This window comes from Diorhabda carinulata, chromosome 3 (genome assembly GCF_026250575.1).
Source record: "Diorhabda carinulata isolate Delta chromosome 3, icDioCari1.1, whole genome shotgun sequence".
NCBI classification, from domain to species: Eukaryota; Metazoa; Arthropoda; class Insecta; order Coleoptera; family Chrysomelidae; genus Diorhabda; species Diorhabda carinulata.
Window position 1 is genome coordinate 30,131,700 of NC_079462.1, and position 17,838 is coordinate 30,149,537.

The 17,838-nt window shown below is 31.6% G+C and overlaps 1 protein-coding gene across 2 annotated transcripts in view; it reads left to right on the top strand.

The window, feature by feature from the left end:
• Positions 1-17,838, top strand: part of LOC130891736 (protein tincar) — a 155,668-nt gene that overhangs the window by 113,729 nt on the left and 24,101 nt on the right. For both annotated transcript variants that reach the window (XM_057796644.1, XM_057796645.1), the window contains exons 9-10: positions 9,538-9,777; positions 10,333-10,463. In XM_057796644.1, coding sequence (XP_057652627.1) covers positions 9,538-9,777; positions 10,333-10,463 — 371 coding nt within the window. The remainder of the gene's footprint in view (positions 1-9,537; positions 9,778-10,332; positions 10,464-17,838) is intronic.

A 17,838-nucleotide genomic window follows, 5' to 3' on the forward strand; every position in this document is an offset into this window, starting at 1 on the left:
TGAATTCTAAACAATAATATTCCTTTTTTTTAAACGTTAGTAGCGTGTATTTCCACTTCTGGATGTTAGGATTCTCCTGGGCATGCTTTCAGTTAGGTGCTGTATCAGTTATTGAGTTATGTTCTCCCATTCCTCTAATGCCGCTTGCTCAAGCTCATTAAAATTTTGAGAAGATGGATTTCGACGAAGAATGCGGCGTTTTAAAATGTCCCAGACATGCTCGATAGGATTCATATATGGACTTCTTGGTGTCCAGTTCAGGGTATAAATTCCTTCTTCGTTTAGGTAATTCAGAACATCTGCCGCAACGTGTGGTCTACTACTATCATGCATTAAACGAAAATCATCTCCAAAAAAATGGCCCAAACGTGACGACGTGATTTTCAAAAATGTCAGTTATATATCTTGCTGCGTTAAGGGCGATTCTAGGAAGAGACACTAATTCAAAACAAATTCCTCCCCAAAACATGATGGACCCTTCTTGGAAAGGCTCCCTGGGAATGATACAAGACCGCTCAAATCTTTCTCCTCGCCCTCTTCAAATCTGATTACGTCCATCTTGACCTCTAAGTCTGATTCTCGTCTCTCCTATCAGAGATATTTACATTTCGGACTTCTCGTAAAAGGCTATTGAGCTCAACACTTGTCATTGACCGATTTCTTAATTAATTTATTTGCAATAAACGGTCATCTCGAGGAGTTAAAACTGAAGGATATCCTTGTTCAGGCCTCCTAGAATGTGAGCCGACGTCACGAAATCTTTGCATCAATCTGCCAATGATTGTGTGGTGTAAGCCAAACATATTTGGCACTTCACGATAACTTTGTCCCTGTCCAACTAACTTGGCTATTCTTGCAGCTTTGCGTTCACTTAACTGCCTAACTCTATTCATTTTTTGTTTAACTAGTCTCGAATTTAACACATCTTGATTGACTTGAATTACTGCTGTCCACAAGTTGGTACAACAATAGAATAAAAGAAACATTAAAATATGCATAAAATTAAAATTTTAACAAACCACAAAAACAGTTATTTGCTGATAAGAAATTTCGCTACATTTTATCGCTAACATTTAAGATACTTCAACTTCTTGTGATAGAAAGAAAAAAAAAGAAACCCAAAAGATTGACATTTTAGGTTTTGATATTGAAATAAAGGGTGGTGCGTTATTTATGACCACGAGTTTGGATGAAGTTGAAGGTGTAAAAAGTATCCAACTTAAAGAAAATGCCATCTAAAAGGTGTGATGCTTATGGAATTTAAAATTACGAAATTACTTTAACAAGAATATGCGGTCTACTGTATTGCTGAGTACTGATATGAATATTGAAGTGTTAATTATATATCAACGTTTCTTAAATTTAAAATCATACCCCTAAAATCATATTAGATATAAATTATTTAAGAAACTATTGAATTGAAACAATTTTCTGTAGCCAAATACATCAACGTTATTTCAACTTTCACTTTAGCTGATAGGACATCTCTTACAAATGTATCTTGTAACATATTAAGGTTACCAATTCGTTAATATATTCCGTGTCATTTCTAAAGCTAATTTGTACTCTGTAGTGTCATCTGACTCTTGTCGGTTGATGGTTCATTTATCCATTTCCTCACCTATATTTGCTTCTCCTTAACAATTCTTCTTTATTAATTCTGTAAGCTCTAAATCGCCAAAAGTTGAGGCATAAAATATATCACTTAATAGATAGTTTTCTACAATCAGTTTGATTTTTTTACTTCACTTCTATAGTAAACCACATATTTATTGTAATATGGGTATAATAAACGATTTCTATCCCTCTAATTGCTGAAATACTCACCAAAACGCATCTCACTTAGTAAGATGTGGTATATTGTATTGGGTATTGAATGTCACTAATAGATTCGGAAAATCCAGCTTGATTGAAAGTTAAAAAGTAAATCTTTTATACTCAAAGGAATTAGAGCTTCTTCACCCCAAACTATTGTAGAAAATTTATATATTTTCCAGATATTATAACAATTATGTGTTGATTGTAAATTATTTTACAAACAGAAAGTTTTTTCAAACAATATAAATTCGATTCTAAATTTAAAGCTTGTAAAAAATCCTTCTTGTCATTGAAAAACGTATGTTAGCTCCTCAACGAAATACATCGGTTTCAACGTTATCTGTTTCCGTAAGATAGATGTTGCCTTTGGGATATGCGACAAACGAAATTGTCATCGAAAAATTTATAGTTCGTACAATGTACAGTTTCAGCATAACAAATTAGTCACGTAGCGTATTCTAAATTATATTTTTCTCTTAAAATTCCGTTGAATTTTCCAGTTCGGAGTATTGTAACTATGATCATTTACAAGATTATTAGAAAAGTCAACGTAGAAAAAGATGGAAATCATTTATTTTCAATGTACAAAAGAATCTGAATATTCATAAAATCGGAAAGAATCGGAAAAAGATGTAAAAAAAATTGATGATATCCATTCCGAGTCCGTTCAGGCGTTCTACCCAACCGATTTGCTTATTTGTTTTTCAATGAGAGGTATTGATGCACAGATCAGCCATCAACCATCGGATTTCATCTAATTTTCACCATTCTCAAGTTATACTCAAATGCGATTTCCCCCTGTACATTACTTATGGGAGTTTTTCACATACACACGTTCTATCCTCAATATCTCAGGTTCTATTCAAGATAGAGACTTTTTGGTTTAAGAACACTCGCTGAACACCTTCTTTCTTTTGAGTTTTTGAACACTTAAATCGGTTGAGTTGGAGAGGAGCTAGGCGCGGACATTCAATGTGGAGTTATGGATTTTTGCAGGTTTTTGGCAATTTTTATACATTCAAAGATCTATATCTCAGGTTCTAATATAGCTACATAGTTCGTTTTGGTTTAAGAACACTCGCTGAACACCTTCTTTCTTTTGAGTTTTTGAACACTTAAATCGGTTGAGTTGGAGAGGAGCTAGGCGCGGACATTCAATGTGGAGTTATGGATTTTTGCAGGTTTTTGGAAATTTTTCTACATTGAAAGATCTATATCTCAGGTTCTAATATAGCTACATAGTTCGTTTTGGTTTAGGAACACTCGCTGAAACACCTTCTTTCTTTTGAGTTTTTGAACACTTAAATCGGTTGAGTTGTACTCAAACTACATATCGCTGCAAATATTGCAGAGGACTTTTTTCATTAGTCGCGAAAACAATAATTTTGGAAACATTAAAAATTTCTCCCGCCACCGAAGCAAAAAGAAAAGAAGGGAAACCCCAAAAAAACTTGACTACAACAAGTAACTCAGAAATGGACAAGACAAGGGAAAACAATACAGCAGATAAATGAAGTAGCAGGCTCAGAAAAAGTGGAAAAATGGAGAAATAAAAAATTTAAACTAAAATGTTAATACTCTTATGCTCGAAAGGGTTTTTGGGTGTTTCATATTTTAGTTTAGTTGGATAGCTGTTATAAAACAAAAACTTTGGAGAAAAAAAGAGAAAATACGAAATATTTAATGAATTAAGACACAAAACAGAATGTTATTATCAAAATTAAAAACATTTTCTCTTATCATATGTACAAAGACTTTGACAACAACTATCAAATTATTTTGATAAATACCTATGATATTAGAGCAAGTGATGAGAAGATATCAAAATACTGCAAACCAAAAGATATAATATTGGAATGATTGTGACGTTGTTTACATAGGGAAACATATTTAACTGAAGGTTCTAAATATTTGACAACCAAAGAAAATATTAGTTGGTTAGTGGTTAAAAATTAATTTCTTTATTGATATTCAGATTGTTCAAATTCGTATTTGTTGATTATAAATGTTATGAAACAAAAATTTAGTATTTCAATAGTCCTTCCGTCAAATCGTCCTCGTAGATAATGAAGACGAATAAGTAATAGAAAACTCCTGATGTAATAAATATATACTTGATTTAAGAGTTAGTCAATTATCGTTATTTAATCTTGATTATCCTTCATTTCCTGTTGACTGCTTTGGTTCTATTTTATTTGACAGGAAAAGGAATATAATATATTAAGGTTTCGTTTCCTGACAGCATGGTAAATAATGGAGTTGAAGTTATGCGAAGATAATTAATATTTCACAAAAAAAAAAGGTTAACGGTCTCGGTTAATATGGATTTCAAGCAACAAAACCCTTTGTTGCCTGATCTAATATTATCCCAAATATTTTTTATTCTGGTGATTTGCTAAACCACTAGTATTTGATATTTATTATGAACATTCTTAATAAGTATCAACGTCAATATGGAAGATTAAACGAAAATACACAATACTCAGCAGCCTACATAGTTTGCAGTAGTAGTGACTGCAATGATCACTTATCATTTGAAAAATTTAAGTCATTGAAATACAAAATTTGATTGAAATTTAAACCCTCATATTTTCTACATGAAATAATAAATTTCATACCGTTTATTTCTCATTAATTCCATTTATTTGTGTATTTAATTGTTTATAATTTGTATCATTATAATGAACGATAATTTAAAACTACTCACAATGGAATTATACAAGAAAAAAATAAGTCTAGACTTCCGAAAACGGGAACCCACCAATTGGCTTCAAATTTTTAACAAATTATACTCTATTACACATTTCATTTGTGTACATTGTATCAAAAATTTTTGGTAATAGCTGCAATTGAACCATAATAAAAAATCATTGATTTTTGACAAAGACGTACATGAAGGTAACAAAAAAAAACAAGAACCGCTTATTTATTATTTCAATCATCTTGACTTTTTTAGTTCAATATTTATGTGTAATAGAAAATGGTGAACAATGGATATAATTTATTTGCATTGGGAAATTAGTTCAAAAATCGTGAAAGTACTCCACGTTGGTTTGAAGAAATAGGATTTTCACCTAAGGAAGGATATTGCAAAAAGCATAGAAAAAATGTGGCGGTGCTGGATGAAGGAATTTGCGGGATTTTTTGTGGAAATTAAGAAATCTAAATATAGGCACAAAATATCAATAGGTTGGGAAAAAATTTTTTCATCCCCTTTCTTAGCGAGACGCCAAAAATGCTTTTAGTTACAATCACCTAGAAGACCAGGGTCGATCATTTTTAAAACCAAAAAAAATAATATCAGAATGAAACCCATTGGAAAGGAGGAGAATATGATGAAAATAAAACAAAAAATAATTCACGGGCGATTAAAGGTCGCGAAGGAAAATGGGTAATGGGTGGGTTTTTAAGGGGGAAAAAGAGTTTTTCGATTTCTGGCAAAATTACAAGTCTTATGCAAAATAGTCAGAAAACCAGGCTGTAGGCAATAAGATATATTCTTCGTATTCTCAAATTTTTCTTCATTACCTCAAAATTTATGTGAAAAGTTGAAAAAACAATTTTTTCGTTTGTAATTTTTATCTTTTACAAAAAACATTTTTTTGCACGAAATTATATGAAAAGTTACCTTTTGATGTCCCATATATACGGTAATGATTTGAAATATGTATTTTTTTCACTTTATTTTGATAGAATATCGACAATGCACGATAAATTTCGACCAAAAATTCTCCTGTCAAAAAATCTGCTTTTTTTAAAAAGTCTGTGGGATTTTTGGTCTTTGAAATATCTACTTGCTGATGGTGTAATAAAATATTACCATCACCAAGGTAAATTTTCTTAGAAAAGGCAACAAATAAGACAAAAAACTCGCAACCGATTTTTTGATTCATTATGTACAATTTTTAGTTATTCATTAATTTTTTTCATTCTCATTACAACGAAAACGTGAGATTCCATGTTACATTCATAAAAATAAGTAATTGGATTGTAAAATTTTAATAAATATTTAGAAACTGTACATAATGGAATTTTCGGATACGAATTTTTTTCGTTTGCTGGTCTTTTCTGAGAGTTTACCATGGTGATGGTAATATTTTTTACACATATTTACATTTACACATTACACAATGACTTGAAAAAATAAATAAAATTCACATCAATTACAGTATATTTGGGATATAAAAAGATAAGTTTTCATTAAATTTCGTGAAAGATAAAAATTAAAAACGAAAATTTTGGTTTTTGGAATTTTTCACATAAATTTTAACGTTATGTGAAACAAATGAAAATACAAAAGTTGTAGATCTACTTATTACCTACAACTTTGCTACTAGACTTTTTTCCATAGAACTTGTAGTTTTGCCGATAAACCGTTTTTTAACCTTAAAAACTCTTTCCCTTCCCGACCTCAGATCGCCCTTAAATTATTATTCCTTCCATTTTCATTATAATCTCCTTCTTTTCCAATAAGTTTTATCCTACTATAATTTTTTTCACTCTTTATCATTTTTAAAGGCTTCTACCCTGGTCTATAGGGTGAGATGGAGTTTCTGATGAATATTTGAAACCAATCAGTGGGTTCCCATTTCCGAAACTTCAACCAAACATATAAATATATATTTCAAAGTCCTCAGTGGACATTATGAACCAAAAAAAACCTACCTAAATATCGTAATATAAGTAATTTTGTTCCCGCTCTAAAAGTTTTCTTAGTTTAAAAAGTATAAAACACTAAATTTAAACAAAAGTCACTGAAATCAAATCTGTTCTTGAGGACTTACCTGTTTTATGTATTCATTGACACGAGTAATTCTAATGCGCAGTACTTCAGAAGCTTTTTGATTTATGAATATATTAGTGCGCATATTACCTACCTTGGAAATTTGAAACAAACTTCACTGCATTGAAATTTATTGATTAACAATTTATTACGCTAGAATAATTATTTGTGAATAATAACTGTTTATTAACGTGTCAGTTGACAAGGCTTTTCATTATAATTAAAATGGTGTTATAGTCCATTCGTTCCATAACATAAACGTAAGCTTATTTATTTTCATAATGATAAATATTATTGAATCTGTAAATTTTTGGGTACAATCACAATATAACCAAAAACAAAAATAAAAATTTTGGAATCTATAGAGGGAAGTTATATTGGAGAATATAATATGTGAATCATGCTTAGAACCTTAAATATTATACTAATGAATCCTGCAGTGAGAGGATTACCAACTATTAACCCGTTCATTTGAAATACAAATAAGTTATGAAAACTAAAAGGCACGTTTCTAGCAATCCAATTAAACATGAAACGATTTTTTTTTCGATTACTGAAAATTATTCACTGATTGTGAGTAGAACTTCTCTTTCCATTATTCCCCTTTTCCCCCATTTTCTCAATATTCTCGAAAAGGCTCTCTTATATAGATGACGGAAATATGATGCGATAAAACTTAGATTATGGACCATCAATTCATAGTGCATCCTCATCACTCTCTGAGTCCTGCTGTTCTGCTAGTGCCTGCAATCCCACTAGAACTAGATCCAGGTCTTCAAAAAGAAAATAAGTCACATTAGAGTAAACTGTTGGAGCTAAAGTTCGCGCGCTTGCTGCATACTCAACGTTTCTAGCCTAACCTACCTTACTGACAGCCTAACCTCATTAATTACGTCCTCTCTGCTCTTGCATAACAAGGTATTAACACCCATGCCCACTTGCTTTCTAGCAGCTTGGTCAATGGTTCTAACCAAATCTAACCTACCTTACAAACAACCTAGCCTACTGAATTAAAATCTCTCGAGGCTTGCATAACAAAGTATTGCCATGAAAATATTAACATCCAATTCGACGGTTCATGATCTAAAGCTTAACGGGTTGTGTCTTTATGATAGCTTAACTAGTTTAGATTCTAGCGCGTAACCAATAAATCAATGTTCGATTCCTAATCAGGGTCATCCAAATTATCCAAAATAACGAAAGTTACTCACTAAGTAGGTCTTTCTTTATTCTCCATTTTCCTATTTACCTAAAATCACTGAAAATTGTGATATTTCAATTGTAACTAGTTTTAATTTCTTACTAGTTTCATTCCGGAACATAAAATTAGTTTCTAAATATAATAGACAGCACCTCAGGCTTTTATAATAATGACATTAATCTTCTCTTCAGTAATTTTATTATTTTGTGTTTAGTTAGTTTCTATAAAACTATAATTCATTTCAATTGTGCATATCTGATTCCTGTAGACTAGATATCTTCCAGAGATGAGAAAAACAAGGAGATTCGTTTTGATTCTTATTAGATTTTTGACACCACCTTCATTTAATGTCACGAGTCGCTACTGATTTAAACACAAACATTAACAGCTCATTCATAAATAAATATTTATTACATTAAAATTAAAAACGTGTACATTCATATGAAAATAACTAATTCTCAAATCTGTTTGTGTATTCATATATAAACAATATAAATAACCTCCTAGTGTTCGGTCTATCTACGCCCAATTTAAATCACAATTTCTTTAAATATATACTAAAATGGAAAATGCTTACCTTTCGTATGGTCCTCATTTGATTGGACTATAAATTTCAGTAGTAATTAAGTTGGTAGTAAAGCTGTCCATTTAATTAGGTTCGAGTTATAAATAGCATCAACAGCATTGTTTCGAATTTCAATAGTTTGCAGATTCAGACATTTTTGTTGTAATTTTGTTTATTGTATCAATTTCAAGCTTCAAATAACAATACTTCAAATACTTTATGTCTTGTTAACTCACACATTAGATACTACTGATGGAATTATATCAGACAAGGTTAAAAAGAGATTAAATCAAGGAGATCCAATATCGACAGTGGTTTTTAATCTGGTGTTAGAAAAAAACTCACAAGACAATAAGACACAAAAGCAAATAAGCAAACGATTTAGCTTCATTAACCAGAACAAAAAAAGAAATGGAAAGAGCGCATTCTGTGAACGAGAAGAAGTTGCAAAAATTATATATTAAGAATAAATCAAGAGAAAACAAAGTGTTTGGTACTAAAACAAAATGTGATTGTCAAATAAAAATGAAGAGAGGACATAAATAAATAAAAGAATAGCGAAAGGAAGTGAAACCGTTGGATCACCAAGTAAATTTATAAAATTGGAGGAGTTATCTCGAGCAGCTAATATTGAATATACCAACATTTACTTGGGGAAGTGACCCATGGGTTTTAACAAATGCTAAAGAAACAATACTGGTTATATTGGAAAGAAAGGTATTGGGAAACATTGTTTGGGAATTAAAAACAAGTGAAGGATTATGGAGAGGAAGAACTAACGAAGATCTTATGGATTTATATAAATACCCATCAATAACAACATACATGAAACCTCAAAGAAAGGGTACACTAGAAGGATGCCAGGTAATAGATTTGCAAAAAGAATCATTGAACAAGGGTAAAAAGGTACAAGATGAAGGAGGGGACTAGATAATAAATGGTTGGGTGTAATTTTTAAGAAAATTAGAGAGGTACAAACAAATCGAAGTGAAAAATTTTCTTCGTTTTTAATGTAGATTGATTGTCAAATACAAATATTACAAGCCTCTTCTTTAGATCATTTCAGTTTCTGCACTTCCAATTATGTTAATATCGATCATAAACATTATAAAAAATATCAGATAAAATTCGAAAACACACATGATAGAATTAATATTTTTTTTGTTTCAGATTGGTAGAGCGACAGTTAAAGAGTCGCGGTCTCTTCGGTTGGTTCACGATGTTCACTTGAGCAGTCACCGAGAAGACGCTGCGCAACAACCTCTTCTAGTTATTGGTAACGGAAGAACATACAGTGTGTCCGATATTTCACCAAAGAGAGCCATAATGGGAGTTATCCAAAAAGCAGCTCTCATCAAGAAATCCAAAAGTAACGGGTCCATAACTACCAACGACGATGCAGAGGAGCAGGTAGGTAAAAATTAGATTTGTAAAGTTGTGGTTTAATTCAGGCTGAACAAGCATAACGAAAACCAATGAAAAAACTGCCTTGCGTGCAATGAATATTATATGAAATTGCATCCTTTCAAAATAACAAACTGAAAACTTTGTGAATGAACTAGAAAAATCTGTGGTGCGTATTTTTAAATGGGAAGCAATTGACAATGTTTTCATGCTCAGAAAAAGTGGATATTTGAACAGATAACTGATATTGGAAATAGCCATTGGGCTAATTTTTCCCAAGTACATACTAATGTCTCAATTAGAAATCTGGTTTCAATTTTTTGTATACTTTTCGTGGGAGTAGTAAATGTTCAAAACAAAACAATCGACGTCATATCTCTCATTTGAACCACCCAATATACATTATTATTTTATGTAAACAATCTTGATTTGAAATACTATTTGAGTCTGAAGATTTTTCAAAACTAAAGTTGGTTTTAGCTATGGAATTATTTCAAATAACAAATCTTTTGCTTTGAATCGTGTCATCAATAATATTTATATACATAATCTATTTTCCAGATTTATTGGCTTCGACCAGCCATCGCGCCATCTCAAAACTCTCCAGATGGTTCAAAGTATTTTTGCTGGTTCAAAAAAAAGCCAAAACAAAAAGTCACTTTTGATGAATCGACCAGTACATCGGCAAATCGGTAACGAGGTTTTTTTAATTTATTGTGTGTGTGTGTGTGTTTATTTCTTGTATATAATTTTTTTCATACAAGAGCCACAAGAAATATTCTTCGTATAACAATAGTGAAAATAACTAAATTTTCTAAAACTTACTTTATAACTTTAATATGTTTGATGTTGAAAGGTAATTAAGGCATAACGATACATTTACTTCACCAAAATCATTGAACTCAAATGTTTTATAGAAAACTGTGAAGAACTGAGTAAATTGAATTAGTAAAGTGTAGTTAGTTGAAATTGTTTTTAATATTTTATTTGACGGTCTCAATCTACTTATCAGATACACAAAGTCTCGTGAAAGCAAAGTTTTCTAACTTCTTGCTTGAACACATTAGGAAGGTTGTCTAAAAAGTTCCCGACCCCAACCTTAGAAAGCTGAGAATATTTGGAATCGTTTTTGGAAACCCAGCTTCTGACTATGCACCATAATTTACGACCTTAAAATTTTAGACAACTGGATTCAAAACGGCTCGTATCAGCTTGCCTGTGGACGAGTATTTGAGATTACCAAAAGCTGCGACAACCAGCAATATTTTAAAAAAATTTCACCAAATGTTATTGGACGACCATCTGATTAAGGCTAGAGGTTTAGAAGAGGTTATTGGAATATATTAACATATACATTGGGTACCGCGTTTGTTTTTGAACGAAAAGAGAATTCGAATCTACATTTTCCAGGCCTTATTGATGCGGTTTGAGCAATCTGGGTCAACCATTTCACTCCTGAAACGGTTAAGACGGTGGATTGGAAGGGAAAAATCCACACTGATCAAGAATAATTGGGTAAAACGAGAATTTGCGAAAAAATTGGGGAAAAGATGCTTTTTCATTAGGAGAACGCACCTTCTTATACTTTGGTGACCCCTGTAGCTAAAATTCACGAATTGCAGAATTGCATTCACAAGATTTGGCTCTCAACGACTTTTTTGTGTTTCATAACCTTAAATTAAAAAGTATAGAGACCTGAAAGCGTTCTAGACAAACAACGTAAATTACTTTCTTGCAATGGCTTCCACTTTGGAATATAATATGTATTCAATAGGTAAAATATAGATTAAGGTTAGTCCAAAAGACAAACATCCCAAGAACTATGACCCAAGGACAATTTCAAATGAAATTATTATTCAAATTCCAATCTAACTCTTTAAAAAATCTATTATTTACGGATCTACGGTTTCAACAAGACCGTGCTCCTATTCTCAATAAATATGAGGTTCCTTTTCGACAAGTTATATTATATAATGTAATTAAAAAAAATTTGTGACCACAACTCTCTTTGATCATAAAGAGATCAAAGATTGTATCTCAAACCAAAATACAAAATACTCTATTGCCAAGTTTTTTGTGTTTAAAACCACATTCTCTCAAAACACCACACTGAATATTTATAAACATTTATAGTCATAATCAGGATCTGTACGCAGTTTGTTCTGAATCATGTATAATGCTGGTATTAAATTCGTCAAACATATTTGGTTACAACGTCAACTTTTATCACTTTTCGGTTAACTTCCTTTCGTTTCAGGGGATAAACTGTAACATTCGCCACTTGTACAACCCTATAAATGATACAATATGTAAATGAAGTCCATTTAATAATTTTCATTTTGTTTAAATTTACTGATTAATCCTTATGTCCTCTCCGTAGTTGATTTATTTATGCACTCAAAGATATTTAAAATAAACGTTCAACATTGGACAGATAAATTTTTATGTCTCTCAACTGACTTTAGTACTATAAATGTTTCCACTATTCAACATTAAGTTGTCTGACTCAAATGGTTACCAAAAATCCATTACCACACTAAAGTTAGATACAAAAATCGTTAACCGTTAACCGAAAAGATACAGAAAACAAATTAAAATCGTTATAAAATGCCTCAATCATTTTGAATGGAACCAAATTCAATACTTTATTTAATACAACTAATAGGTTGACTTTTCAAAAATAAGTTTTAAAGTATAAGTTACTAAAAATAAATAATCCAGTGAAAGTGCAAAAATCTTAGTTGTCTTTTAAGAAAGAATAGAGAACGTATAAGATTAAGTGGGTTGGCTCTTCGGGTTTATATGGAACAAAATATTCATCGACATGGTTTTGAATGTACTACAAATCTTGAGAAATCAAGGAAGGAAATTAACCTTGTTACCAAACCGATTGATTTCGATTCTAAAAAGTAGATAACTCAAAGAGTAAAGTACAAATCTAGTTCAACAGTTGAGGTTATCATCATTTCTGACGACTCGACGTTGTAATTGTAGACTAGAACAAAGTTGGTTAACGATTTAACAATATTTCTATATTTTGCAAAATATTTTCCAATAGCATAGCTTTAACTCATGAATATATAATGTACGGGGAAATTTGTGCATTGTTTAAAAGCTTTTTTCAACATTTTTCATGATATACAAAATAACATCACTTATATATTATTAAACAAATTTTATAACCACAGTTATACAGAATATTTCTTGTTTAATTGTATTATTATAATTGCTTATTATGTATGAATAATTTGTAGATTAGACATTTTTTTCCTTTTGGCATGTTTGCTTTTCTTCCATTGAATCAATGTTTTTGTTTGTGACACTATCTGGACTGTAGATTATTAGAATAATGGTGTTATTGAAAAACTAAATAATTAACCATTATTCTGCGTCACTGACTGAAGTATTTTTATTAATAAAATATTCAAATTTGTTTTCTGAATAATAATCTTAACGTTTTTGACACTAGTGAATGAAAAAATTATCTAATACAACTTTTTTCCGTAACTATGCTTTGTTTAAATAATTACGCAGTTATCGAATATCCCGCAGTGCCCTAAAAGGTCACTCGAGTGTTTCGAGTTGAGTTCAAAAGCAACACGACAGGAGGGAATTAAAGTAAAAGTTTTAAGAAATAAATAGAACGTAAAACCTTTTAAACCTCTCATTTTGGAGTAAACAATTGCGGTGCATTACAAATAGTGATGCGTGGTGATATGTATGAAGTTGTTTTTGAATGAAACAAAATACAGTCAATTGTTGATTTGTTGAAGCTCAGAAGTGGGAGTTGGAGACTGACGTTGCCAATTGAAACAACAAAATAAATAATATCACGATTCAAATTGAGTGATATTTCTAACCAGAATACATAGGACGGAGCTGCTACTTTAAATCGATATAGAGGTGATTTGCGCACAGTGGAATTCCTCTTAAGTATGGGCAATAATTAAAAATGTTCATAGAAAACATAACGTTTAGCTATCACGACGACAGTTCCAGAAGAAATGATTGTTAAGACGTTTCTTGGACAGACAAAGAAGTATGGGTTCTAGTAGGCCCTGCAAACAAACCAAGTTAAGACATGGCTGTAAAAATCTTCACAGGTATGAATCAGACGTTCACTGGTTACCGTTCCAAGTATATTCGATTATCTTTGTTCTGATTATTTCCACTTAATACCAGCATTAATAAGATACAGTATGTATCTTTGTTTTCAACAGTTTATGCTGGTTTCGGTAATGGGGGTGATTATTGCGTCTTCGTACTTGTTTTCAAGTACTAGTGATCTGAAAAATTACAAATTCTAAAACGGGCATTATAATAAGAAGTAAGAAATGTTTAAAATGCAGTATAATACGAATTTAAATACTATATTTTACAGATATATAGGATGTTTCAAGTAATATAATAATAATCGTATTATTTGCAAATGAAATTAAACAATACAATAGATTTTATTGAAAATACGGGGCGAAATTTTGGTTTCTCACTGTTTCCGATCCTTTGCTACTTCATTCATCTGCTCTATTGTTTTCTTTCGTCTTTCCCCTTCCTGTACTACTTGTAGTAGACAGATTTTCCTTTCTCTTTTCTTATTAGATTTTGTGTTGTTCCTCTTTCAATCATCCGTACCAATTCAAACATATTTTTATTCTGTCACCAATTATTGTCTCCAGTTCATAGCTCTTCTCGTTCATTATTTTTATCATTCTATCCATGGTAAGTATAAATAGAAAATGGCTAAGACTATCTCCTTGTTTTACTCCCATCTTCGTCTTAAGCTTCGTTGATCTTCTTCAGTCTATTTGAAGTTTCGTATATTCCTTTGTTATCTCTGTTATTATTCTAATGATTCCAATTTTCCTCATTCTATCCTATACCTATTCGTCTCTTTCTTCTATTTTCCTTTCTATTGATCTCCTTAATATGTATATTAATAATAGCAATTTTGCTACGCTTCCTTTTCTTCGTCATATTTTAACCCTCAAATAACAAAATTTCCCCTTCACTTAGTTGAAAGGTAATGTACTACAGGTACTACGCGGTTAGATAATTGGAAATTAACTGATTTGTTACTAAGATACAAAAAATTTTTCTATCATTCTTCATCTACTTTACGGGGCTAGAAATATTATCAGATGTTTTTTGTATGTTTTTATCTTATTTAAATTACATGTATAATATACTAAAATATCTAAGTACAACCCTGTAAATTCAATTTGACGACAAATAAGGGAGTCTGATTATTCCCCCGAATCCCAGAAATTCGTTGTAAACTTTCTAACCTAATTTGTACGATGCTTCAGAGTTTAACGCGCTTATGATATTTTTTTTTCATTTGGGTTGCATGTGTGTGGTGAAAATTTAATATACAAAACTTGTCACCCTAATTCTGGTTCTCCAAACTCAAGCCGAAGGCAACGATGGAAGATTATTTACGTTGAATTTCAATTTCCAACATTATATCTTTCCCACATACTAAAGATGTGTAATAGACATTATATAAATAAAAACATATTGTGTGTACTTATTCAAAATGATCAAATATTTAGAATGAAACGACCAGAATATAATACGGAGTTATTTTAAACAACTACAACAGAATAATTCTGTAATGTATGTATCAGAAAACTTGATTTGCTTTTCTGATCCTTTATAAACAAATCCTTTCGGTAACTAAATATGAATTAGCTACGTTGAATTCGTGTTTACCTATTTGGCAAATATAACGTATTTAGGATTAGTTTAGCTACAATTCCGTGCTCAACAGAATTTAATAGGAATTATCAGATCAGCAAAAGTAACGGACCGCAAATAAACCTATTAGGGTTAATATCAGAAGAACCGTAGTATTTCCCGCATTTACTTCATTGGCGATTAAGAGATGTTTTAACAAATTAACAAAACTATCACAGTTAATGTGTGTTTTTATTGTTAAAATGGTTCATTTTTAATCTGGTTTGTCGAGGGTTTAATTTTGTGCATATATGAAACGAGCAGCATGAAAATCACGAAGAATCTGCTACAAAACAATTTTTTTCATATAATTTACTTTTTCCTAAATTTTTCTGTGATAACTACAAGAAATAGAAGTATCTATAAATGAGGACAATAATTATATTTTACGGATGAAAAAAATAAATGTAGCCGCAAACACGTTAATGAATATTTGAAAAAGATATTAGTGGGAACATCAGGTACCACATACCCATTTATACGAATGAAACGTTTTCCCAAAAAAAAATATAATATTGTAACGTTTATGAATATTTAAGAAAGATATTTTCACAGGAGAAGGCACCAAGTCACTGTCCCTGGTTTATAGAAATTGTACCTGAAAACGAACGTTGTAACGAAATTCAAGTATCAAGGACATATTCACGAAAACAAAAAACTTCATACAATCAAAGACAATTGCATAATTTCCGAGTCATGAAATATATACAAACCTAGCTTCAGCTTTGCCAATTAACAGAAAATCCTTTTTTTGGATAAAATGTATAAAGGCTGGATATTCAGATGATAAAATGTGGGTAGAACTACAGCAAATAGTAGGAAAGTTATTCTAGAGGATTTAACGACAGACTTTTAAGTAATATCGAGTAACTAAGTTGGAATTTCTGGAGCAGTTTACCTTCAGTACCTGAAGACGATAACTTGGTTATCGAAACACGCGTCAGACAGTGTAATTGTGAGCGTTGGTGTAGTAGTGATGTAAACAGTGTATTCAGTAATATCGAGTAAATAACAGCGTTTCATAGTAATATCGGAAGTAACAGTGAATTCACTTCATAAACAGTCGAAAACTGCAAAGTAACAATATCTACGTGAAAAGAGGTAATTGGGTACAATTATACTTCATTTGTAGTAGAGTTGAAAACAACTCCTAAATTACAACAAACCAATTACATTCAATGGCTATAAACCTAGTCTTCATACAGAAAAAGAGTTACTTGACAAACAATATAGCATTTGAAATTGCAAAGATCAAGTATTTACTACGGTCTACAATAGATAAGATATACAGCCCTGAAGAGAACACCTCCGGATACGGTAACTCCGCATTTCATGAACAAGTGCCGAGTTATACATCAGGGACAACTATAGAGAAGGTGTAGGACCACTCGGATTAGATCTTCTCTTGCCGAAGAAGGTTGGAAAGGTTAGAAACACACCCACGCTTAATAAGACGTCCAGAAAAAGAAGCCAAACAAAAATAAAAGTCTTCTCAAAATCTCCCATAGAAGTCAGGGAAGAGGAAGAAGTCTACGCGTAAAATTGCGACGCGAATGAGGATGAGGACCTGTCTAAATGACAGGTGATTGGTGGAATGTCCTCCTTCACACCCATCCGTGGATTTATCCAGGGATGGATGCTTAAACGGGTTTTCTTACGCGCACGTGTGTGGGTGTGTGTGTGAGATATGCGCATGATACTCATGTTGAGTTCATTATTATGAAATGTATCCGAAATATGTCATAAACAGATAGTTTTATAAATGTCAGTTTTCCATTTATAAATAATATAAGTTCAGAAATCATTTTCCACGTTTCTACCTAATGTTGAATCTTATCAAAATACCAAAGACCTGTAGCTCGATTCCCAGTTCTCTCTCCAGCGAGCTACGAACAACATTTATTCTTGTCTTGGTATCCAGAAAGGGTGGAGCTTCCATTTGACTCCAGCACCAGGTGCAAATTTATTATGTGCAAAAAACTTTCCTCCTGTGGACATTCATTTTTCCAGATATACGGGGAAAAATCTGCAGCATGTGTGAAAATGGTACAGAGAATTCAAAGCAAACGTACAGATTTGGATGGAATACTGTCACATATCCCAGCTGAAACTTGGATCCCAGTTTATCATATCTCTTTTGAATTAAAGAAGTATTTGAGAGGGACATATTTCACAACCGACCAAGAGGTGAAAGAAGAGGCTTCAAGCTATCTTCTCAGCGCGACAATAATAGTGATTTTCATTGTGAAAGGAAGTTTTTATCATTAATCACAAGTATCCATCAGTAACTCACTGCCCACATGAATATCAAAATGAAATTTAATCATTAAT